The 26,526-nt window shown below is 41.8% G+C and overlaps 1 protein-coding gene across 1 annotated transcript in view; it reads left to right on the plus strand.

The window, feature by feature from the left end:
• Positions 1-26,526, plus strand: part of LOC128424966 (astrotactin-2-like) — a 245,322-nt gene that overhangs the window by 69,144 nt on the left and 149,652 nt on the right. The window contains 1 exon segment of the mRNA XM_053411420.1: positions 17,314-17,466. Coding sequence (XP_053267395.1) covers positions 17,314-17,466 — 153 coding nt within the window.

Raw genomic sequence — 26,526 nt, forward strand, 5'->3', positions numbered from 1 at the left:
TCACATTCAGAATCTGTTTATAGAAGCGACATACGCCTCAGACCCCCAACTATAGCTGATAACGACAAAAAAAAAAAAGAGCTAACTTTAATTGAATTTCACAAAACAGTTTTCCTCATTTACACGCTCATGCTCACACCTTGGATTTTCTCACTCAGACATGCAAACAGATTCACTGCAGGTACAAGCAGCATGAATAATCTCCACAGTTTGTGCAGCGGCCTGCCCTACACTCACTGATCCTACAGGTAAATTATCATTTCTTTGAGTTTCTGTTGTGTTTTAGCAAACCCACAATTAACGAAAAATGTTTGATTTGTTGTCTTTCCATTATGATTACAACATGACCAATATTGAATGGATCAGTGATGTTGAGAATCATTCAAACACATTTCGAAAGTAGAGACATTTTAAATGTATATACTTCACAGCATTTTTCATAAAGCTCTAGTGTTCATACCTGTTGATAAATGTTCATGACATATTCACCAAGCTAAATTAAAGGGGGGGGTTTCTTTTCAAAATTTTATGTAAATCAGGATCTAGTCTGCAACTTAAACAGTTTTTAATGCAGCCTGCAGAAAGGCTACCACCATCTAAGCTAATGGTGTTGCTAATAGCCGTGGTCATGGCTGCTCAGTGCTGCAAAAGACTCATTCAGTGGGCAGATAGAGCTGCAGGCGACAGACTGAAGCAGAGTTTCTCTCTCATATTTAAAGTTTTACTGTCAATGAATTCTGATCTTGAATCCAGTGCCTTTTTTAGCTGTGCTCTTTCCAAGAGCTCAATCTGGGTTCCAGCTTTATTCCTTAATATCCTCACAATTATCTTTAAGGTTAAACTTTATGCAGTGGAGGAAGTATGACTCCCAATCCAAGGTATCACAGCTGGACTCTTACTCTGTGTGCAAGTGGCTAATTAATGTGTCAACTGGTCATTTCTTTTCCTTCCGAATAAAAACCGGTTCATGACACATCCGTCTATTTACCTCATAAACAGGGAACTTTTCAAACAGCCCGGCACACACACCATTTAATTGGATGCCGCCGCGCACCCATCTGTACTCTGCCTAAAGTGGTGACATTTGAATAGGAGGCGATTAACTTCTGTCCCACTTGTCCAGTGCCTGGCATCCCGGACGTCTCCGAAATACCAGCCCGCCTTTATCTGTCTGTCCTTGCTGACAGATAACCTCATTCAGGCGAACTCAATGGTGTTATCCCCAGGGATTATGGATATGCCTCGCAGGGCTGTGCGTGGCATTGGCTTTGGTTACACGGACAACCAAACAAATGAGACCTGTCAATTTCATTATTTAGCTGGATTCCCACGGCTTTGGGGGATGCGCCGTGCAGCCCGGACACTGTAAATCAGCCTTGGAAGGAAAGGAATTTTGTCCTGCGACGAGCATTCGGGGACTGCTTATCGCTATCAGACCGCCATCATCACGCCTACCTCTGCTTCTCAGTTTACGGCACAGAGCAGCACACATCATCCCCCGCTGTTAAAGTACGTGTGTAGAGATCAAATCAAATCAAAGGGACGCCTCGATCACAGGTCCAAACTCTGTTATAAACCTGGGTGTGAAGCTGGAACCAGAATATAAGAAATCTCTCAGCAACTTCCCGCACGTGGATGCTCCTGCATTACGTGTCCTAAGGCCTGGAAGAGTCGTTTAAGGCAAGGCAAGCGAATGAACGCTGAATATGCAGCACGAAGGTAGCCACCGTCTCATCAATAATTAAGTTCATTCTTTATTTCCTCGTGTCCCGCAGCTTTAAAACGTTTTGAAAATAAGGTGCTTTCTCTCCCCATAGACCTCGAGCAATGTACCCTTGCCTCTATCTTATCAAATCGAGATAACTGCAGCGTTCACCAGAGATCAGCCAGTTTTCAGATAGTACAAAATGCATTTTCCATACTCAAGTTGTGGAACAATTTTATAGATTGGGCAATGGAAATTGGTTTACAAGCTTCACAGTCTTCTCCACGTAGAGCTGTGCAAATTCAATAGATGTAATTGAACCTTAATTTATAACTACAAATAAAAGTGTTAATCAATTTAATCATATTTATTACAAAAAATTAAAAAAAACATTGGCCTATAAACCACAGACCAAATCACTGCAGAGAACATTTTGGTGGAATGGAGCCACAGCGGCGGGGACCAGACCTAATTGCAGAGGGTAATGTACAGCTATTGTCGCTAATGCTTTATTCGGGATGGTCAACAACAGCCTCCTTCTTGGATGAAATTACCCCGGGTATCAGGCTGGATGTGTGTCTGTGGAGGACAAAACGTGTTGTGGCAAAGCTGTCAACTATAAAAATAAAAAAAGCCCATATCATATATTCCCCGGCTGCCATCCTTGTGACTGAATCCTGGCCGTACCAGTCGCTTAGATTTAGTTTCTTATTTCGAATTTGTTTGCTGCTCGTAGAGACCAAACAACCACATAGATATATATTTACAATCTTTGTACTGAGGCGTCCACAATGTGCGGAGAGATTGAGCCGAAAATTGCAATGACTCGATTCAGAGAATATCGTTATTTTCTGTAGTGCAAGCAAACATAATACAAGAAGAACAACTCCTTAAGATGTGATTGGAGTATCACTTCACACCACAGCTCTGCCAACACAGTGCTGCTGAGGGTGTCCTTGGATTCTCGCATCCAATACCGATGGAGAATAATTTTCGTCAGCTCTGTTGAATCCATCCATGACTACTGACAATAATGTTTTTGCTGCTGCTGTTTGTTTCCCACTTATTTATACCACATGATGGAAAAAGAGCAGGACACAAGGTCACATTCACTGATTGAATTCAATGCTTTACTTAGTGAAAAAATAACATCAAGTTAAAGCTACGGAAAGATAACTTGGGCAGGAGGTCACTGCAGTTTGTTCGACTTTTAATATGAGCAAGCGAACATTGTTGAAAACGTAATATTTAATCTAAGCCTCAATTAATTTCAGAGACAGTGAAGGACAAGCAGCTCTTTATATTTAGTCAAATGAACTTACCAAGGACTGAATGTGGACATTAATATGCATATCTAAATGCATTCGACTATAGTTAATGGAGGAAAATAAATACTCTTTCCAGAAATTAAAGTTCCTGCTGTAGTTTTTCAATAACATGAAGACGCCTTCCAGTTGTGCCTCTTATTCCTCTCAGTGAAATGATGTTGTTTGAACAGACTGCTGTACACAATTACTGGGTATTTATTTTATATGGTTAACACGGATAAAGCCCCGGGCGCCACGTGTAGCCCGCAGAGAATCTGCCGTAAGACGCACAGATTTTACAACTCTGAAGAAGTAAACTGTTAACTAAATATTGCATAAAAATAAACAAAAGAGAGGCATGGAGTTTGACAAAGATCCCCAGCCACTCCCGTGGATATTAAAACCTCCTCGCCCTCTGTGGAGCCACTCCCTACAAGCGAAAACAAAAAGCTCACTTTTCCCTCCAGACTCCTGCAACTGCAGTGAATCAGCATATTGTTTGCTTCTCTTCCCGCCCTCTTATTGTAGCAGAGGAGAAGGAACAATTGGGAAAGTGATATAAGAATTCAGTGTAAAAAGCAGAAAACCAATGATGTGGCCTGTCAGTCGTGATACTTTTTTATATCATCCGAGCCTTAATCAGGGCCCCTTGGGAGAGTGAGGCCACGGTGGGGTTGAATCATCTGCCTACCAAGCTCTGTGTATGTGTTTTGTAGTCAGAACTGTGGGGAAAGCCTGGCCAACAGGGTCAGGAGTATTTTAGATATAAAGTGGTAATGGTCTCTCCAGTGAAGGCAGAGAAATCTTTCATTACGGGAGGTTTACTCACATGAGAAATTAACCGGCATCTGAAAGGAGGGGAGGGGGGGGGGGGGGGGGATAAAAAAAAAAGTACTGTTTCATCATCCGCAAGACCAGAGTCATTACCAAGCTTATCGAGTGTTTACCGAGCTCTAATTGAACTCAGGACGAGAGTAATAATCCAGTGTCAGGCTTCAGATCGCTAATGTGACATCATTGATGAGGAATAGCTGCCAGTTTGGCACGGGCAAGCTAGCCCAGGGTAATGTTTTGATTAATACCGAATCAGACTTGTCACTCTAGCACCCCTCATACCCCCCCCCCCCCCCCCCCCCCCCCCTGATAAATAGATGGGCGTTCATTACCGAAGACTTCCCCGATCTTCCTTTGGCCCTATCCTTGTGTGCTGTCAGTTACGGCAAGTAGGTGAGATGATTAAGATTATAAAACGACGCAGAACATTGGTGGGCACCAATAGGAATGAATAGCCACGATTCAAGCTTGTGGGCTCTATTTTTAAGTAATAAGCCAATACAATAAATCCAAACTTTTTTTTCCCCCTTGCTTTTTTAAGCGATGCATCATAAAATGCCTGTGCTCTCTGCCCACCCCGGTGTGGAAACAGCCGGTGTCAGTTCCATCAATCACAGCCTTGGCAATCTCCAGTGCATTGTGTTTTTCGGGGGGAAGTTTCAAAGGAGCACAAAATGAGCAAACCCCTCCGTGCACACTACGGCAACTAATGACATAATTTAGAGCGGAGGAGATGTGAGTAAAATATGAGGCCGGTGGGAGGAACTAGCAGCCATCGAGTCCCCGGTATAGCAACTCGCTGAAAAATGAAGCTTCAGTCCTCTGACACTGTGCGGCCTTTGTCAAAGAAATAAAACCCAGGACATGCCTGTAGAAATGGGCTTGTAAGAACCAGGGCCACGCTAGATCAATATATGTGGGTCGATTTTATACCAACTCATGAAGCATCTTTATGAGGCTGTTTTGAAATGTGGTTTGGCCTCAGCACTCACATGTTATGGTCAATATATCCCTCCGTCCTGCTGTACTCCCACCATTTTAAAGACTCTTCATTAAAATGATTATGCTCCTTATTTAAACTGCTCGCATAGACCGTGTCTTTAAACATTTAGTGCAGATATTTTATGTCAGAGCAGTAAAACATCGAGTAAAAACTGGCTAATATGCAGCACAACTTCCTTTAATTTAGTTGTTACTAAAACAGGATGATTTAATGTTTCATTTATTGTTTGTGTTTCACAAAAACTGATGTAAACTCAAACAGAATTTAATTCAGATATTTAATACAACAGTCCATTAACCCACAAACGACTTTTGAACAGACCACGTTACACCATTATAAATCTACAGGGCCACCAGACAGAATCCTCCATCCATAGACAAGGTATAAGAGTGTATAGCTTCCAGACACTTCACTTGTTATGGAACACAGCAACTTATGACGACACCCACTTCTTACAATGAATACAGCTGAAATAAGTTACAACACACTAGCCTGTGTTACATTTGTGCTTTTAACTTGTATGAATAAACTGGGGTTTTGTGCTTTTTCACAAGAGAAACCGGTGATACCTGCTCTTCTCCTCAGTCTTTGTTTTGGTCAATATGAAATTCTTGGGGTAAAAAAAGCTGTTGCTCGCATCTCATTACATTAATCACTTCGTTTCTGTGTGTGATGAATTATCTGGGGGTGTGATAAATTGGCACCGTAGTGTAATTATATTTGTATAATGTCTTTTCTGCTTCATCTCAGCTCCTACATGTGCCGGAAATTCCTTAGCAACACTGGAAATAATTAGTCATATTAATTGTCTGTCAGAAGTTTTACATATTTTGCCATGACAACAGTCATTAGTGTCTCAGTGTGCAATCACTGCGTAAAACTTTGAAGTGTCATAAAGTGCCAATTGCATTATAAAAGCAAATTGCAGTCATAAATTCATTAAACCTTGTAAAAATGTAATAATTATGTGACATGAAGAAATTATGAAAAGGTAGAAGTTTAGTTATGACTCTACTTTTTTAGTAGGGCTCTGCCGGAATATCTTGAGCAGTTTATATGGATTATTGCATATATCACTCAATTATTTATTTAAATGAAGCAGGTAATAATACCGTATGAGTATTTATTTATTTTATAGTAAAGGATGTATCAACCATATGTCATATAGTTGTTTTCCATGTAGCGAAGGAAAGTAATAGCCCTGCTCCTATGGTTGCATGTAAATGGTAAATCAAAGGGGATCCAAAATAGACCCCTGTGGTACCCCACATAATAGAGGAGCATATTATTATATCTAAGCCTTACAGAAAATATATTTAAATAGTGTTGGCTAAAATCAGTACATCATTGTTGACCATAGCTCGATCAGTCAGTCAACGATTTCATTGGTCTGTATGACGAACACATGTAAAGATGACTTATTTACAATTCTTAGATGGCATGACAACTGGTCTGAAAGTAAATAATAATGGCTAGAAAATCTGTACCAACCACCATCTATAGTTCTGCTTTTCAAAACCTAGTGGTTATACAGTCAGAAGGACATGTGGAAATTGTTGAAAGTGCCACAGTGCACTCCAGGGTTGACAGAACACTTTCACTGAAATGGGTTAATGTCGAAAGAGTCCAGATCAAGCTCCGGGCCGTATTTTAACAATTTGATCGCTTGATCTGAAGCGCACAGGATGTGTGCCCAAATCCACTTCTGCTAGATAAACAGCAGAGAGAAGGGCCACTGGGCTGACACATGGTTTAAAAGGGATGTACTTAGTCTCTCAATTAATAATGGGTGGGTTTGGGCATTACAGGCAATACATCAATGAGGGGGCCATCCCCCATTCTCAGTAACATTCACATGATCCTGCCCATTGCTGGGCTGCTATTATAAAGGTGAATTAGCCGGATAGTGGAAACAATGCTTCTTGGCTGAGGTAATAGTTCCCGGATTTGAATGTATGCCTCTGACCAGACCAGATTTTAAGACCATGGACACAAGAACGACCCCCTTGTTAATCTGAAACCAAAAAAAAAAACTCGCTCTTTTCCCCACTTTGTGCTGGTTGTAAAATAAGACCCTTGGACTGCTGCTGAATCTCCCCTTTTCTTTTCCTAAAGTAAAGTGGAAATTACATCTCTCTGGGGTGTATTCGACTGGTTGCCAAGTCGGGGAATTGAACAGGGTTAATCATTTCAAAACTCTTTCTGGGACTCTGATCTTATTTTGCAATCTAATTTGAGAATAAGGTGTTCACTGCTTCTTTGGTTGTATGCTGATTGCCATCAAATTAGAGCCAGGGGAGAAAGTGTTTCAGTCGTATGACTCTACTTCCTTCCTGCAGTGTCTCTTAAGAGGTTCCTTAACTTCTTTACAAAGGCAGAGAGGGTTTTAAGTTTTTATATCTGACTTGAGCTATAGAATATGAAATGTTGGTGGAAGAGCTATTAATGACTCTGACAACCTCATCTAGGTTGAGCCCGTCTTGTTTGATGATATTAGAAAAATGTGCTTCGAGGTGGAAAAATCCTTACAGATGCGATAAACAGAGAATGCACGACTGCATGGGAGCAGGAGTGAATCGGTGTTTGTGGGCATGGGGTCAGGGAAGAGGAGTAACCTGGAAAAGCTAAGCTCTGTGATCTGAGTTGGTGAAATCAACTTCCAAGTTCACATAATCCACACAGAAACCACGGGAGAGCACAACAAAAAAAAAAAACAGGGTCCCCGAGATGTGCTTTGCGCTTTAACAGTTGGTTACAATCTTTACAGCACATGTGGTGCCACAAGTAAAGATAAATCAAAGAATGTCTCCCACAACGCCCCTGCAGGGAAAATGGGGGAAGACACCATTGATGCTGCTGCTGTGGAGGATGATTTTCAGTCAGGAATCAGCTCCAGTCTGCTGTGTCCAGTTGGGTCACCTTGCCTAAGATGTCCAAAGTCCCATGCAGCTGCTCGGTGTCATACGGTTAAGGGTTCCCCATGAGCCTGGCTGGATTTTTTTTGTGCCGGTCCTATTAGGTCAGCGGCCCTGGGGATCAGCCGTGTGAAAATGTGTGGGGAAGGTGGCTCAACAAAGAATAGGAAAACAATCTCCTCAGGTCTGACCATCGGTAAGGAGCTTCTGAAAGACCCCTGCCATGGCTGAGGAAAACTGTCAAATCCGATCCCGTCCCCAGCGAAGCAGGTGGTGTGACTCCTCAGCCAGGAGGCATAAGCTTGGTGCTTTTGTCAGTGTGTGATCAAAAGGCAATGTAGCACTGTGTCTGTTCCCAACTGGGAGCAAGCAGCAGGCGGAGGAGATGCCTACATACGCATCAGCAGCCTCTCTAAATCTATACCAACATGCTTAAGAAACACCACACAGCTTCAGTATCAGAAGTTCTTCCTTTTTGGCAGGTTGCCGGGTCAAATTGGTTTTTAACCAGCTTATCTGTGCCTTGTTTTACAAGAAGAGTGAAAAGGACGCTGCTGGGAGAGAGCAAGCTTTTTCATTTCTTCTTATTTGGCTTCCTGTCCCTTTTCTCAGCGTTCTTCAGGTTGTGCATTAATGAGCTGGAGCAATGTCTTCACTCGCTTTTGATTCAGCCTGACATCTTTGCTCCCTGAGCCTTTCAAGATTGCTCTGGACCAAATAAAACCCACCTCATTCATATATTTTTAAGAGATCTTATCAAAGAGACCATGGCTTGTGCGTTGCATTTTCATTTTTTTTTTCTTCATCTTTGTTGAAAAGATTCTAATTGACAGACTTTTGAATAGTTCTTATGTTTATTAACCACCTTCAGCTACCTCTCCTTGTGAAGAATATTAATTAGAGGGGTTTATGGTGGGTGTTTCCAGGTGGTTCCTGTTAGGAATAGGCTGCAAGGCACTATGCCATTGTAACTTATGAAACATTTACACAGAGAATAATTCACCAATGCATTTTAGAGTCGCCGTCTTGCACATTGTCACATTGGTAAAAATGCTTTTACTCTTTGCTTATTTGTTGGATCTTGTTCTCAAAATCTCACGACCCCGGCTAATTCCTGTTCGTCACTCAGAAGCTTCAGCCTGTCGGGAGCTGTTAGAGGTCAATGCTCTGCCTGTGACGTTCAAGTGGCCCAGGCATGGGGAGACGCATCCATATTTTATTCTGGCCCATGGCAAGAGCCGCGCTATACATAGCACTTTTTATTCTTGCTCCTCTGGAAACAGGAGAGGCCTTAAAATATACAAGTAGAAGCAAAGGGTAGCAGGAAAGAAACATGGGATCTTACATGCTTTGCAGTTGCTGGGATGGGTCAAATGTTCCATTAATGCAAAGAAAAGAGAGGGGGTGGTGTTGGGATATTGGCGAGGGGAGTTGATGTCTGATAGTCTTTTCAATTCTCAGTATATTTTATGTATTTTTTCTTTTTGTTCCATCTTTACAGTCACAATAGCAGAAGAAAAGCTGTTCCATTCCTCGATATAATAAAAAATAAAAAAGTGACACTTGGGCTATCTCCCATTTCAGGGACTCCTTCATAACTTTCCCATCTCCTGTCATAGGTCTGGTCTTGTTTGTGAGCCTGGGAAAGCATCTAACAGTCCCCACTTGGATTAGTAGATTATCCAGCTGTGGATTTAAGTAAAGACTCCATGTTCCTGTCATGCTACCAACATTAGTATTTATTTTCACAGATATGAGGACATTTTGTTACACTTTTTCCTCTCGTAAGCATAATGTTAAAATTTAAATTGGACGAGTAAAGCAGATTTTTAGGATTAATATAATGTTATTTTATTGCAATTTTTCGGAGTCTTTCCCCTTCAGTATAAACCTGCATTCATCGATGTATATATTCACCCCTTTTTATTGTGTAGTCTCTTCATCATACTTTATGTTCACATACATTCATTCTTGCACTTTTTCTTCTGCGACAACTCTCTCCTCATTATTATTCCTCCATCCATCTTCCTTTCATATTTTCATATATTCACATTTTCTCCCAACTTTGATTTGCATCTCACTCCTTCCATCATCTCCTTTGTCTTGCCTCCTACACCCTGCTGCATCCATTGTCTGCCCTTCTCCTGCTCACACTCCTCTCAGCCTCCACCTCTTTGGCTACCTCAGCCACTCTCCATTCACGTCTGGATCCCTTGTTTTCTCTGACACTTTTGTCTTTTCCTGTGTATCTGTCTAACCTCTTACTCTCCTCTCATGTACCTGTCCCACTTCCAGAGGCAGTGCTGTCAAAGCTTTCCCAGAATGCCTTGCTGGGCCGCTGCTATTGGAACATTGGCAAATTTAATAAATCACACAGGGAATCAGAGCTGGGGTGAATTCCCACTTCCTCTTGATTTATCTCATCTGCTCGCCACATTCATTTGCTCCCCAAACTGTGAAGGAATAGAGAGAAAACCATGGGAATATAGATGTACAGTATATAGAGTAAGTGTGCATATGTGCCTTTATACATGTGGGTGTAGGGTGGCATGCGTTGAAAAAATACAAGAGAAGTGAGCAATAAAAGGAAATGTAATAAAACATTGAAATCATCTGCAATTTAATTTCTCGGGCTCTCACTTCCTTTTCCGCCTGCAGACCAAATTAAAACTGTAGGGGTTTGTGGGGTCCAAAGATCGTCAAAAATGTCCCTATCATTTCTCTTGTGGCTACGTCCGCCTCTACGAATATGAATGGTGTTGTGCAACCATGCGGGAAAGCTAAGAATAGGAAGAGATCCGTCGCTGACTCACAGATGTTAAAAGATGCATGTGTTGGAGTGTAGCATTAAATCACAGCATTTGTTTCTGTTAAAACATGTGTCATTTCATTTAGTCACTGGTGTCCCACCTGCTTTTTACTGGGTGTTGCCAAAACATGCCTAATGATTTAAAACTGTAAATTGGATACACTGACAGCTAGGCCTTGACAATAATACATTTTATAGTTAAGGTGTTTCAATTATGAACCAAATTATTGATTACATAAAATTTTTGACACATCGGGAATGATTGTTATTGATATTATAACATTTCATCCTTCATTCATGGGGACATTTAGAAGCAGTGTGTGGATATTGTATCAACAAAACAAGTAGGGTTCATCCCCTGGGGACCATTGATGTATTTGTCCAATGGTATTGTGCTGTTGTTTGGAAGTTGAACACAGGAACAGTGTTGTTGTTTTCCTGGAGAGGAAATGCTGCATGCTAGAATCACCTTGTAATGCAGTGATGGCTACGAGAGTGTAAACTCATATTCGGCTGAATGGAAAGGCCACTTTAAATGTAGTTGCAACATTCGCCGGCTCCGAATCAACATCCAGCCCGGGTGGCTGTGCCTCGGGGGGGTATAGCGGCTTGTCCTTAAACCTGAAGGTCGTTGGCTACAACTCAGTGCAATGACTTCCAGCATGCAGAAGTCTTCCCCGTCCGCATGCTGAAGTGTCCTTGGGCAAGATACTGAAACATAATTTGTCCCTGATGGTTGTGCCGGTCCCACAGAGAAAGTGCTGCACATAGATGCCCTGTATGAACGTGTGTGTGAATGTGTGTCGAATAAACCCGATATAGATACAGACCATTCACAACTCAGTTCCTTAAATCAGATGTTTGAGCATGAGCCGTCGTTTGATAAAGAATGGATTCTACACAGTCTGCTACTAAAGGTAGTATACAGGTGGATTCACAGCTCCATAATCCATCTCCAAAACTGCATTTCTATACCTGCCTCAGGGCACAGGGCGTTGTAGAAGAGCCTGGACATGCTTCCCTGTGTCTCGCCGACTTCCACCAGAGAGGAGAAATGTCTCATTGAGCCCAAGAGGAATAAGGGTCAAGCACTATTTGTGGACAGAGAGTCATGGTCAAAGGTTTCACTTTCTGACAGACAGTAATTCCCTTCGGCTGTATCAGCGAATTGGTGCAAGCCTAGTCTTGATCATTTAGCTTTTTTGGAGTAGCTAGGGCTTCAGAGTATTTTTTTTTTTTTTGCTGACGGATCAACTGCTGCCCTTCCTACTGCTGGGTATCGCTTTCTGTGAAGGCACAGGCATTATTATATCAGATTCTGTCATGATATCCAGCAGCTGTCTATCTTTGGAAGCACGTTTTCTGTAGAGTGCCGAACTCCCAGTGACTTTGTGCACAAGTTATTATTGCTGTTATTCTCGTTAATTCATTCTCATTAAATCAATCAAATGCCAACTTTTTAATTAACCGTGACAAGTTTGACTACATGATATCACCCGCATTATTCTTCTTCTCACGTATCTGCGTTTTCTTCCTGTCATTGTTCCTTAAGTATCAACCCATCAAACTAAAAAAACAGATGATGTCAAAATTGACAGGGCCTCTTGCCACACGCTTACAGGAGAGATTAATGTCGGCGTTTCAGGAGACACAAATAATTAAAGAGAGAGTTTATTCACTATATTTAGCTCAGTGATGGGAGCCGTGGAGAAGTCATTTCAAATACGAACAATGCAGATATACTTTGGTACTCATTTGTGGATGGCTGTGACAAACCTCTAATTGGGTTCAGCCACTGAAGTAGAAAAGCATCTGTTGGTATTTTGAAGTGGGACGGTTAGATAAGTATTGAGATGAGATATATATATATATATATATATATATATATATATATATACACACACGTATGCATTTATACACATTATTTCCATTACTTGCCTGTTTTGGTCGTGCATGTGTGCATACAGTATAACCAGCAGAAGGTGAGTGCAGCTGAACAGCAGAAAACTGCGCTCGGCTTCTCTTCCTGTTCTGGGCACTGTGAGACCACCTGGAACAGGTTGACTGAGGCAACATGCTGTTGACATCCGCTGCACATGAGACACTGTTAACACACACTCAGCAGCAGCAATAAGGGAATACGCGGAGATGAAAAGGAGAAAAGAAAGGCACCAGAGCTTTGGCTGACATTGAACTCGAAATGAGAATCCAGTGAGGACTCGGAGTCTTGGGAAACACACTTGTCAGAATAAAATATATCGGGAGCCGCTTCTGGCGCCGAGGAGGAACGGGGAATAACAACAAAGTAGTGAGGGATTCACAGGAGAGAGAACACTGGAGAAAAACCATTTTTTTATTCTTGTGGTTGATGTGTGATGACATGGATGGCCTTCCTAAAGCTAATCAAGTGAAATGATTGCTCTGCATATATAAATATGAATAACCAGGAGAACTGCAGGAACGTTTGCGTCACTTTTTAAAGGGGGCAAGTATCTGTTTGTGGGGAAGACGAAGATAAAAACACGCAAACATGAACGGAAAGGTTGCGACAACCTTTACCGACAAGTCACTTTTCTTTCAAGGCGACTGTGGCTTCTGTCCGGCCGCGCATCTCCTCCTTCCTCCAAGTGGAACAAAGACAGGGAGATAAAGGGAGCTCCAAGAGGACATGAAAAATGTATATGGAAGCAGTTGGCCTCAAACGCGCTGTCAGCGACTCTATCTACTCCCGGCAGGTCAAAGCTTAAGTGCACGGCGCCCGGTCCGTCTTTGTTTGTCCGCTAACTCTGAGCTCCTGAATTAGCCTAAAACCGCCATAAATGCCAACAGAAAATGGAACGCACCGTTTTTTTAAGTACCTCGGTTTTCTTTCAACTTTGATTTCAAAGTCACTGTGTTAGTGCGGTGCAGTTCTGCCTTTCATGCAGGCAAATGCCCGGAACATTCAGGTGAGGCGTCTGGGTAGAACAGGCAGGAGGCAGGATGTAATTAAACCCTTTTTTGTTAACAGCACATCAACACCATCGTCTGTCTTTATCCCTATCTTTGTCTGTGGCTTTTACGTGTCGGTCACCTTTTAGCAGATATTTGTATCTATATGTCTTTTGCCCTTTTTCATCCGTCATGGCTAATGGAGGTCATCAACGTGCCCACTCGGTTGCTATGCATTTTTGGAAACATTTTCTTGCTGTACTCGTCCATGGGCTCAGTCTGACACTTTAAAGGAGGACTGTCAGAAAAAGTTTGAGAAATGTTCAGTTCAAGGAGCAAATGGCTCAGACGTTTGGGTCCTTACATACAGGCCCAGACTTCAGTGCATGTCTGAAAGCACCTTTTAAAGGATTTAAAGTCCCTTCCACTGTGCATGATGGAGAAAACTCCACCAATATATAGCCCCTTAAAACTTTATTTTTCCCCCTAGGATATTCACATTACATTGACGTCCATGAATAGATGAGGAAAGAAGACATATTTTAACAACTAGATGTACAATTTAAGAGAAACTTCTCCTGGGCCTGAATGTCAAAGCCGGGACATTTTCTCCTTTTTTAATGTATTGAAGTTCCAAACTGTCAAAGTACAATACATTCTGGGTCAGAACATTTCCTGCTGCAGCTTAACACTGACAACTCAACACTTTACTATCTTTGACTTTCACTCTGGCTGTGACCACATGCCTTTCACCTAGCTTGTGTAACAGTCCTCTAAATGTTACATTTAAAGATCTGTTAAAGGTGCGTCCATGACATTGTCCTGGTTTTTTTCTGCACAGTTTTAAACATCTGATTCCCGGTGAACCGCAACAGAGCTTTTACAATAGCCTTGTACCAAGTGGAGAATACAGTCGCATGTGTACAATGATGTGTGTATTATTCACAGAGGAGAGCGCTACCTTCTTGCATCACTGTGCACGATGCCGCGCACTCATGTGGGACTTACACTGGTGTGAAAAACAGAGTCGGGCTCGGTTGGTTTGAAGGAAAATGGGAAATCCGTTGCAACCCTGTGCCAGAAAATCCAAGAAACTTAGTAGTTTCTGTGTTGGAGAAAAAGGGAAGCAAAGGAAGAAAGAGGAGCAGACTCCACTCACAGCCAAGAGTCGGTGTACATGCACTTTGCGAGAGCATCGCCAGAAGCGTCTGCTACAGTAGCTGTTTCAGCATCAAAGCCGGTGTGAGGCTTGTGGTGTTTTAGTCAGAACCATTTTTATTATTATTCATTGTACTCTTAATGATGAATACAATTGACCTCAGCACGATAGCAGTGTTCAAAGTAGTTTCCCCCGACCAGCAGAAACGCCTTCGCCCATTAAACAGGGCAGACAATATAGGAAAAAAAGTGCCTTACACTGTGTGTTTATTGTTACATGCATCTGAGCATATGGCAACATAGTAAAGGAACAACAAATACGTTGGTGTATGTAAAGGTCTTGTTTGCGGTTAGTCATAAAGTGTAGCCTGCTGTCTTGTAAACATCGAGGTTATTCACGAAAGCAGCTGAAAGCAGTGAGCGATATAGAGGGAGCCATGTATGACTGAAGGTCAAGGTGGTGAGCAGCTGCATTGTGGGTAAGCAGCATTGCATACATACTAGACATAGTTTGTACAAAAAGAACACGGATAAGTTTGTGAAATTCATTTCAGCATGAACCATTATATGGATTAAATGATTAATTCAACATAACTTGAAGTTATTTTTTTTTTTTTCAAGAAACAGATCTTAAAGACGGTTTCTCCAGAAATGTGTTGCTAGGTAACAATTTAGCTCCAGGTTTAATTTCCTCCAGCCATATTAACACACCCTGCAGCAGGAAATTAAACTGGAAATTAAACTGGGAACATTTAAAACGGTAGCCATTATGGGTTATGTAGCAATGTGTGCTATGTAAATGCACGTGGCACCCTCTAACTCTGATTCCAGATGTTTAGTCAAAGATAAAAAATAAAATGATCAAACAAAAATCAAAACCATCTCTCAAACCTTGTGCCTTGAAATCAGCAGGTGAAGTATCATGCCCACAGGATGAAGCTCACATATAAAGAGTATAACCATTTCATTGAAAAAATTGCTCTCTGCTCTCGGGTCTTACTCACAGCAATTACCCCCCATCCTGGGCCACTGCTACTTTCACTGCACTACCTGCTCTCTTCTGACTGTAAAGCCTTCCTCAGAGTTGATGCTGTTCGTGTTTGCCCGGTAGGCCGTGTAGTCCAAGTGCTCGTCTGCGCTCAGCCTCCATTTAACATTTCCGACGCCTTGTGGGAACCTTAGATCAATTTAAATAATGATAACAATGATCTTTTTAACACTGTTCAAATGAATCCAGAAGGCATCCTGCCCTCTGACTATGGGGACGATTAGAGAACTCAATGTAACGCGATGCAAACACTAAACAAAAGGAACTTTGCATTGTGTTTTGTTCCCTGCTAATTGTGGGTTAATTGTGCGTGTGCCGCTTCTTTACCATTAGTGTAATTGCTCTGCTGTTTAGGATATATGGATGATTCTTTTACATCCAAACTCAAAGGAGGAAGCTTATCACAGCTAAACCTTATAACGCTATTTATTATAACCCAAGCACAGCGTCAAGCAACGCTATGCAAATATACCTAATAGCAACTAATCTAATTATAATGGATAATATATAGCATTTCCCTGTTTGCTGAACCGTACCTATAGTACAGTGAGTTGAGTTATCCATAAATAAATCCAAACACAAGTGTGCTGCTGGGACACTGTTTCTTTTGAAGCCACCTGCAACACCTCAGTTATTGTTAGCTTTGCTCGTGCAAGATCAAAAACAGTGTGACTACTTCTGCCTCTTCACTTTCACCTCCTCCTCTTCATCTCCCTCCTCCTGCACTCCTGCACGCTCATTGTCATGCATGATAAGTCTCGGCTGAGCACAACGCTTCACCATTACTCATGGAAGGAGCGCACCTAGACTGACACATCAAAAGATGCGGATGATAGGTGGGCGCAGTAGTATTTTGGGTGATGAATGGCCCCCAGCGTTTGGAGAGGGCTATTTTCTTTGGTTTTGGGGCTATAGTTATCCAACCTTGCACAACTTATACTGTGGCCACCATGCAGGAAACCTTGCAGATGGACTGAAGATCTAACTAACCCAATGGAACTGAAAGAATACTTCCATATACGGTTGATATCCTTGTCTATTGTTGCAGCTTTTTTTGTGTAGGACACAATACGTATCCACTTATAATGAGTCCCTTTGCTAGCACACATGACTAGATGGGTCATAGCAATTGTGTATCCTTCCCTTTTGTAATAAGGAAAGAGAAGCAAACCCCCCTCTGTCATCTCTCCCTTCTTTCCCCATCGCCACTTGTTTTGGAGTCATTCATCAGGAAGAGTGAGGCTGAGCCATCAGGGGAAGCGCTGGCAGGATCCCTGTAGAGCTGAGGCAATATTGAATTGATGGAATCATTTAAAGGCCTGAAAAGAAAAATGGAATAAAAGGGGAAAAAACGTGGTGCTGCAGCTCTACTGTGTCTAAATAGGACAACCTGGTGTGTCATGCTGCAAATAATCTCTTATCTTTCAGAAAAATATTAAAAAAATATATAAACCGACCCGTTTTGGGTTCATGACTTCATATATTTCTGTTGTTTGTGTGTTTCTCGCTCTATCTGGAGTGTCAGTCACTCTTTGCGAGATGGTTTTCAGTTTAAAGCCTCGTGACATGCCTGCCACTTTCACTCTGCATCTCTTCTTCTCAGCCATCGACCCAAACACCGAGTCAGTGGAGGATTTGATGCAGAGGTTCCAGGACAGTTTCCGTGTTCCCAACACACCAACAGATATGTCTCACTACCAGCACGTCATGCACAGCTCGTCAACGGGCCGCCGGAGGGCCCCCAGCCACACCAGGGGTAGGACACTAACTCTTTAAGAAAGTTGACAGTTTTGCTGTCGGAATGTTACAGCCCTTGCATGAAAGCTCCATTTGCAATGTTTGGATGTTCACTTTCATATTACGATTTATACTGGGAAATACGTGCTATTCATTTTTATTTTTTTGTATTTTGATTATATGTTTGAGCTTTCTCCACTCTGCTTTTTTTCCATGATGTCGATTTCCTCCCCCCCACTCAAACACCTGAGCAGCCATTTAAGCCATATTTGTGGTTGACAGGCTTTTAGGATGTCACAGTTTGAAAATCACTTTGTAACTGCCTTTTCATATATCACCAAATGGCCCATTATTTACTCCGATGCTAGTTTTCCTCAGATGTTTTTAGATTGTCAATGCTTAAAAAAATTGTACAGGTAGCAATGAGGTTATTTTCCCTGAAAAAAGCAATCACCTAGGTTTTCACAGTCCGTGTGCAATTATGTAGATAGGTGACCTCTAGTGGATGTAGTAATTATGACGGGAAGATTGACAAACAACCTATATGGTCATTTCTTTTTTTTTATTGTTTGTAGAGTTAGATTTTTATTGCTTCTGATACATAATTTTCAACAGGTGCTATAATACAATTCCATGTATAAGCAATTTAAGGGTTAGTTAAATTGAATTTGACTTTGCTACAAAATTCAATACACAGGTTTGAATTTATGATCCGTAGCTAGTTCTAATAACCCCCAAATTGTTATGAAGACAATTTTTCACTGCTTGTTCATCATTTAATCATGACTACACCTTTTTAATTCCATTCATTATTGGTAAAACTTATTTTTTGTGATAAACAATTTAAAAATAATACCAAACTTCGATTAGAGTAAAAGGGACTCCTGTCAAAGTCAAACTGCATTTAAAAGTTTTCTGTGTTATTGTTTGTAGTCATTTCTTCTTAATTTCATGAAAGCTGTTTAAGCATCGGTTAATTACAACATATCTTTAAGATAATCATTTGATTAATTTAGAAAAGATGCAAACACACATTCTTTGTCATATCAGATTGAGAAGGTTGGCCCTTTAAATGTGATGTGACATTTACAATTCTTACTTTAGCTATTTACTGTTTACAGATATCATAGTTTGTTTATTTTCAGGATTCAGATCTATTCAGTGCGTTGGCTTTCTCTTTAGTTGTATATCAAACGGAAGTACGGTTTCACACTCCTGAAAAACAACGCACGCTGCAGAGCTGAGATGTGACACCACAGCAATATATTCAGCTCATTACCAGCAACGCTTCCAGCTATTTTAATCAGACGTGTTGTAAAAACACAGTCTGTGTCACTGGTCGTATCGTTATGACCAGTGACAAATTAACTTTGCAAATAAGACATAAACCATTATGAGTTTACCTACCCTTGACATGATTACTTAAGAGTATTTTGATCACTGTCGTCTACACTACCGTCGATGCTAAATACTACATTAAGTAGTTCTGCGTACTGTGTTTGTGTCCTATTAGTCTTTCCAGTTAGGCTACATAGCCAGCAGTTGATATTATTCCTTCTCTAGACACTGGGGTATTCTTACCTTGTTTGCTTTTTGACTAGTATCTTGTTTCTGGAGTCCAAGCAAACGATGCCTCTTCTTTTGAAACTCAGTAATTAAGGGTAACAATTTGTTCCCAGCGCAAAATCATAGGTCAACATGACAACATAACAATTGGACATATACTGAAACTGGAGAGTAAACTCTTCAAGTTGATGTTGGGTTTAAGGAAAGTTGGGAAAAATTGGTTGGACCCAGAAGGTGCGTGCGGTGAATTACTGCACTGTCCAATTAAATTCAAGTTCCCCAGGCATTTGCAAAAAGAGTTGTCTTCTTACTTTCTCGTGTTGCTCATCTTTGCAGACATGTTAATGTTTGCCGTGTCCCTATTGATAAGGTTGTCTTCCTTATTTTGCCCGGTAATTAACTTTGGCAGCGTCAAGTGTACTATCCCAAAATGAGCGGTGGGCCATGTTACCGACAGCAGTGATAGTGTGTGTGACAGGGATCCACACCATGCAGGTCTAACCGAGCAAGATGGGCAGGTGGTGTGGGAAACACCATCTGTGTGCTTTACAAGAAGTGACAGTGACAGGAATTGCTTAGGCCCTAGCTGCTGAAATGAATGTCACTGACAAGACATACAGGGAGAGGTCATAATAAATGTCAATGTCAATTTTATTTATATAGCACATTTAAAAACCACTTGGTTCACAAAGTCCAAGGTACAACACGCAATACATCAGAATACTTGTAGCAAAAAATAAGATAAAAGAAAGTAGAATAAGTTAAATTCAAATAATATTAAATATGAGGCCAAAGATGAAGAGATTGGACTTTTAACAATGATTTGAGGTGTGCTAGAGAGGGTGCAGATCTAATACGGAGCGGTTTGCTGTTCCACAAGTTTTGGGCAGCTTCTGCAAAGGCTCGATTGCCTCTGGCTATGAGCCTTGTGACTGGAAAATATCCAGTCACGTCTCCCAACCCAATCCCTGTAACCAAAGTCTACCAGAGCTGAGTGAATAAGCTGAGATAATGATGTCGCCTGTCCGGGTCAACTGCTGATGATGCTTACATGTGAACGCAAAAACGTGGAGGTAATGAATCAGTATAGAGAAAACACAAAGCAAGGTAGAGGAGAGGGAAGTTGTTGTCCTTGACATCCGAGTAGGAGGAGGAACAGTAGATACTGTGAGAATATGGTGATGCGTGGGAGGAGGGGGGGGGGGGGGGAGTCAACATCCAGCAACACACATTACAGATCTCGGAAAATGCAGTTTTTTTTTCTTTGAAGCCTGAGAGACGGTGGACAAAGCAAACCACTAATAGCCAATCAGTGAGTCTGAGAGTTTGGTGGAATGACGATTTCCCAGAATCTGTGTAGGAGTGGGAACAGGAGGAAGTGAATGAGAACTATAGAAAAGACACAGTGCATGATTGTTAAGTAAAATTGTGTAGATTACACAACAAACTTGGGTGATTAACTTGATTCCCCTTTTAAAATATGAGGACAACAGCTCACACAGTTGTTTCTGCTCAGCTGAACCGTGCAGCTGCTCATCTACTCTTCTCTTAGGGAGTCCACAGGCCGGCATATTGAAATCTTGCTTTGTGCAGAGAGCCCTTGCTTCCCTGTCAGCGTACAGTGCCCTGCTTTGTTTTCCCCTAGCTCTCTGTTATACCTGGACTTTGAGAAAGTGTTGGCTCCTGCACAGGTTTTCCTCAGTTACAGTCACTACCCTCACTTTACTTTTCTTTTTTCTCCACCTTGGCAGCCACTTTTAGAAAACACCCTCAAGGTGATATTTAACAAAGCATCATCAGGAAGATGCCCAGATTTAAAAGGCGATAAACATGCATATTTTACAGCTATACAATTATACACAATGAGTGCAATTGCAGTCAAATGGCATCAGGTACACAGTTTCACTCCATTTCTCTTGAGGAGATAGAATAAATATAAAAAAAAGCCAAAGCAAGACCAACCTCTGCTCAACCCGTCTACAGTATGTGGACGCCTGGCATCATGGCTCACACTCTTCATGGATGTTGACAGGTTGTAAATGCATCCGTCTCGGAAAAGAAATCACGTCTTCTGACTTTACTCCTGCCAATCTTCCTTATGTGCAGAAGTAGCCACCTCTACTTTCCCCGTGATAGCAGCAGAGAATATGGTGTGGAAAAGCTTGTTACTAAAGACGCTACTGCAAATACTACACCACATGTGTATTTAGCTAATTCTTGTAATAGTTTTTATTGACGCTCTTCCAAACCGAAGGCGCGATGCCAGCACTGCTCGGTTCTCTGGGGAGTTTGTGTGAGAAAAGGAGGAGGTTACACCCCGGACTGCTCACTCGGTGATCTCTCTCCTGTCCGGGAGAAGTTGTTGCATCCTGCTATCAAAGTGTACGTGGCGGCAATCTTCCCCTGTCACGTCAAGTTCGGAGAAAAGAGTTGGGCAGGCTGGTTTGTGCCGTGTGGAGTACGCCATTACAATGAGACAGACACAAACCCTAACTCATTTGTAGGACTACCATCCCGTCGGATATGCCTTTTCCAGCTCTGTGAGAGCAGATTCTAATGATGTAGAATTGTCATGCTGTGAGGTGCCGCCGGCGATTCTCCCTTCCCTCTGAAGTTGGGTCAGGGCCCAACTTCCTCTTTTTTCTCTTCCATGCTAAGTGCTTTGATACGACTGAGGCTGTACCATTATTGGCACCATCAACTTTTACATTGCATTATAATTGCGGGAAATAGCATTCATGTAGCCTGTGAGGAGATTCGCTCGCCTCTCCCCCTCTGCCTTCGATTGCCATCGAAGAGGTACGGCTCACTTAAACATGTTGTGTGAAATACATCAATGCTGGTGCTGATATCTTTATTTTTAGATTTTGCCAGTTATGAGTTCTGGCATTTCATGGGTTCAATGTCGCTCGTTACACCATCTTCTGTTTTAAGTCATCCTCAACTTGCAAGGCCAGTGCCGTCATAGGTTTAATTGTTTTTCCTTATACTCTGACAACTTAGTATTGCTCAACCTGTTCTTGTGTTGTTGATGGCTCGAAACATCACAGGACTGGTTCGGCAGTGGTCAGAGACGACAAAAGGTTCCTGGATAGTTACACAACGAGCAACACGCACGCCCCAGCACCCCTCTCTCGCTCTCAGCACCTTGCCCACTTTTTATTTTTTGCATTTTTCACAATTATGGAATGTGTCGATTTAGGCTCTGAGCTGTTTCCACATCTAAAAACCCCCACTAACAACCACCAACGTCAGTTTTATTTTCCTGCAGTGGGAAAGGATACAAACCGCATTGACTTTTGGATCAAATGCTCCGCTTCAATCGATAGCTATGGAAACGTGACACCCAGGTGAATGTGTTAATTTGGAGAGACAGCGAGGTGAGAGTGCGTTCATGACGTCAAACAAGATGCACAAAAAAAAACCCCAGAAAGACACACTCCTCTACTGGCAATGGGAAATAAGTCCATCAGACACCAGGGCGTCTGAGGGATTTTCCTGTAGTGTTGCTATCTCCAACATGCCTGCTGCTTGGTGTTGAGCAGAATAATTAGCTCTACGTTAAATAAGAACTTCCTATATCGGTAGCTAACGTGCCCATACAAACTGCTGTGCTTTGTTTTTTTTGCTTGTCATTTCATAAACCCACAATCAAGCCCCGTGTTTGCAGAAAAATAAACAAATGGTCTCTCTCCTCAAAAGTTGCCCGGCGGAATCCGGGCAGGGAGTCACTTAAGGGGCAGATTGTGACAGCTAATGCATTTCCATGTGGTGGCTAGAAGCTGTGATAGCGTTTTGATGTGTCACAACAAATACTTTGACTCATTACGCTGCAGATAACCTCACGGTTATTACGTTGTTTTTTCTCCTGTAATTGATGCTTTGAAGTAGCACATGAAAGTAGCTCTGTGCTGTGTGCATATGTGTGTGAAGGAGGGAGGGAGAGGGAGAGAGAGAGAGGGAGAGAGAAGAAGAGAGAGGAAGAGAGAGGGAGAGAGGGAGAGAGAAGGAGTTCCATGGTGCTTGAATTCATTCTGCTATCAGCTCCACTTTCAGCAGTCCTCAATCTCCACTGCAGACAAAACCCAATGATTACAGCTGTGGGTCTGCAGGGGCTTCTCTACATCATACAGCTGATTTACTGCTTAGTCAGAGCTGTGTGTATATGACTCACATTTTCTGCGTGTTTTGTCAGTGAGGGATCTAGAATGACTCGAATGAAAGAAAGAAATCACACAATTATCTGTCAACCCATCTGAGCAGGTTTTCGTTCTCTAATTAAATGTCCCATCCATCTTGTTTGTGGGCAAATGGAACATCCCTGCTGAGACAATACAAAGTCAGCCAATGTAAACACAATGAGGTGATGTATCCTAATTCTCCTTCTGATCTCATCTTATTAAAATAAGAGAGTTTCACAACCAGTTCAAAACTCCTTGTAGGGGCTTTAATCCTGAATTAATATCGTGGTTAATAATTTGGTGTGTAGATGTGTACACAGGCTACTTTTAGCTATATTTGAAAACCTTTCTTATTGATTTTTAAAACCATAATTTGACTTTAACCACAATGAATGTTGTAATTTAAAATAAATCAGAACATACTGAAGTGTATGATACATTCACACCCTCTGGGTATCACTGCCCTGAAAGTATAGACAAGATGATCACCTTAAAACATTAACCCACTCCAAGAAAGTTATGTTTTTCTTTCTTTTAGGATCATGCAATATGACATTGTGTGTAGGTTTGTCGTGACCCCTGCAAGGAACCTGTACCAATTATGCACAGATCCAAATAAATATGTGGACCTATTACATTAATATGTAGGTTCTTAAGAAGGAAGGAAGGAAAGGAGCTTGTAGGAAGAGTTATTTAATGAGACCTATGTGCCGTAGATTTAAAATTCCTGCAGCAAACCATGTCACATTTTGTGTATTGAACACCCACTACTGCCTTCTGGTCATTTTCTGCACATACATTTTCAATGCTGGCAAACTGCTCATATTGATCCTAGCATTTTCTGTGCGTGTGTGTGTGTGTGTGTGAGTGCGTGTACCCTCCTATATCAGTTGCTGCTGATGTCCATGTTCAGGTCCTTTCATAAAACCAAGTAAATGCAGCGAAGTGCACATTTTCCTGATGGCAGATTCAGAAGGATTCCTCACAGCCCACCTCTCAGTGTAATATATTGAAAGTGTTTCTTAGACCTAACCGGACTCTTTGATACTTTGACTCAAAGAGGCTGCAGATATGCTTTGATGTTGCCTACAGCAGTGGCATTACTATTCAGGAGGCAGGTGGTACCAGGGTGTGAGAGTTTCATTTATATCTGTACTGGTTTTGAATTGTGGCAAAAAGTACAAAAGACAAATTTAGTTGTTGCAAATTATTTAGTCAAATAAATCTTTTGTATAGTTTACAGGGCAGAGGCTGAAAATAGAGGAGACATCTAATGCATAGAAGGTGGAAGCATACATAACTTTGCTTGATTAAACAGTGTTAACTGAATATGCTTGTTTTTGTAAAAGTGATTGAAATCCAAAACAATAGTGTTTATATATTTTCAAAGCCTTTAATAATTTATCTTTATGGATCTCTCCGTCTTTACCACACTCTCTCCCTGTTCAGGGGTTTATTATAATCCTCTACATTACTCCACTACATTATTAAAAATACCTTTTTATCTGTACATTACTCCAGAGTTATCCATAATGTCGCCAGTGGGGAATAGAGCCAGTGTCCCCCTAATAGCAGTTCTCCTGCAGTGGTTGCCTTTTTTTCATTCCAGGTTTGCTTTTGAGATTTTATCTTATCAGGCCACAGCATGAATTATCCATTACTGGAGCTACATTACTCTAACCTTTTAACTCCCTGTGAGGCAGACAGTGCCAGACGCTCCTAAAGCGAGATGCGCTATCTTTCTTTTTTATTCCACCAAATATCGAGCAAAGCTATAGGGCCTACGGACCAGAGATAGAAGTTATAATGCATATCCTCAGAAATTGTTAACTCGAGCCTCGTGGAGTTATAAATATGACCTGTCCGGGTTTCTCCCTTTCAGCATTGTTTTGCTGCAGAGTCAGCTTACAAGCTGAGAGCACCAGACTGTGCATGTGTTGTCTGCTCTGCCCTGCTGGGCGCGGAACGGCTCCACCTCGACTGTCGTGCTGTTAGACTCAAACACAAATAAATCCAAAGACAAACATTTTAACTGGAAAGGATAGCTCACGCAAAAGTGAAAATTCCCTCATTATTTACTGACCACTATGCCGATGGAGGGGTGATTGAAGTGTTTGAGTCCACAAAACTCTTTTGGAGTTTCAGTAGTAAACAGTTTTGCAGCCAAATCGGATACCATTGAAGTAAATGGTGACAACTTCTTCAAACGTAGAGACAAAACATAAAGCCTCCATATGGGCTCCTTGGGCGAGAGCATAGAGGCGCGAGCTTGTGTGTTGTGTTCAGCTCCGCGCTGAGGATAACTGAGGACATATAGGCTAAAAACATGGTTTAAATGTCTTAGTCATACTCAATTGTTGGGTCTTATGGACACTTGGATGACACCACAGGAGCAGTATGGAGACAGGTTATGTTTTTTTCCCTTACATTTGAAAAAGGAGTCACCAGTTACTTAAATTGTATTGGATTCAGCTGTAACACTGTTTACCCCTGAAATTCAAAGTGTTTTGTGGACTCAGACACTTCAATCACCCCTCCATCTGCATAGTGGTCAGTATATAATGAGTTCATTTTCCTTTTTGGGTGAACTGTCCCTTTAACTAACAGTAAGCCAACTTCCAAAAGTTGAAAATGAAGGACAGAGGCCAGGGCCGATATTCCACTTGAGATGGCTGCGGTGGCAGGGCAACATTTTTCCGGTGACAGCTGCCACCCTTGGTGTCTTTACGAGCGCACACGAGCTGGTTGATAAGAGGTGAGAACACAACATGCATCTCAAATTACCCTTAATGGCCTGTCACAACTTTTCAGCCCATCTGATATTCCTGAGAGGTCTCCGTGCACTTTACCATTTGCTTATTAGCTTCAAGTTGGCGGGTATGGTCATAGATGCAGGAACGTTAAAGTGTGATAAAAAGTGTAGAGATGAGTGTACAAATACTGAAGCCACTTGAGGACAGGAGCCAAGTGGTGCCTTGTTAAGCCTCCCACGTTTCCAAGTCCTTTCCCTTCCAAATAGCAGCTAACCCATAAATCTAGATAGTAAAATGTGTCAGCGGGGCTTATATTGTGATGGCCTCTGTAATAACTTTTCAGGGTGCCTAGTTTTTTTTTTAATGTGTTACAGGCTTGTGTGCGCGCGAGGTGCACGGAAGGCTTTTAAAAATACAATATGCAATGGCGGAGTAAAAGAGTATTGATGGGGATTGTTTTGGAAAGCAAACAGAGCAGTGGGAGTCTGAGTCTTGAGAGAGAAGTGAGTGAGACACACAGGGAGAGCTGGACCACGGTGACATACCTGTGGGCATTCTCTATACCAATATGCAGCTCTT

Source organism: Pleuronectes platessa, chromosome 19, assembly GCF_947347685.1.
Source record: "Pleuronectes platessa chromosome 19, fPlePla1.1, whole genome shotgun sequence".
Taxonomy (NCBI): domain Eukaryota; kingdom Metazoa; phylum Chordata; class Actinopteri; order Pleuronectiformes; family Pleuronectidae; genus Pleuronectes; species Pleuronectes platessa.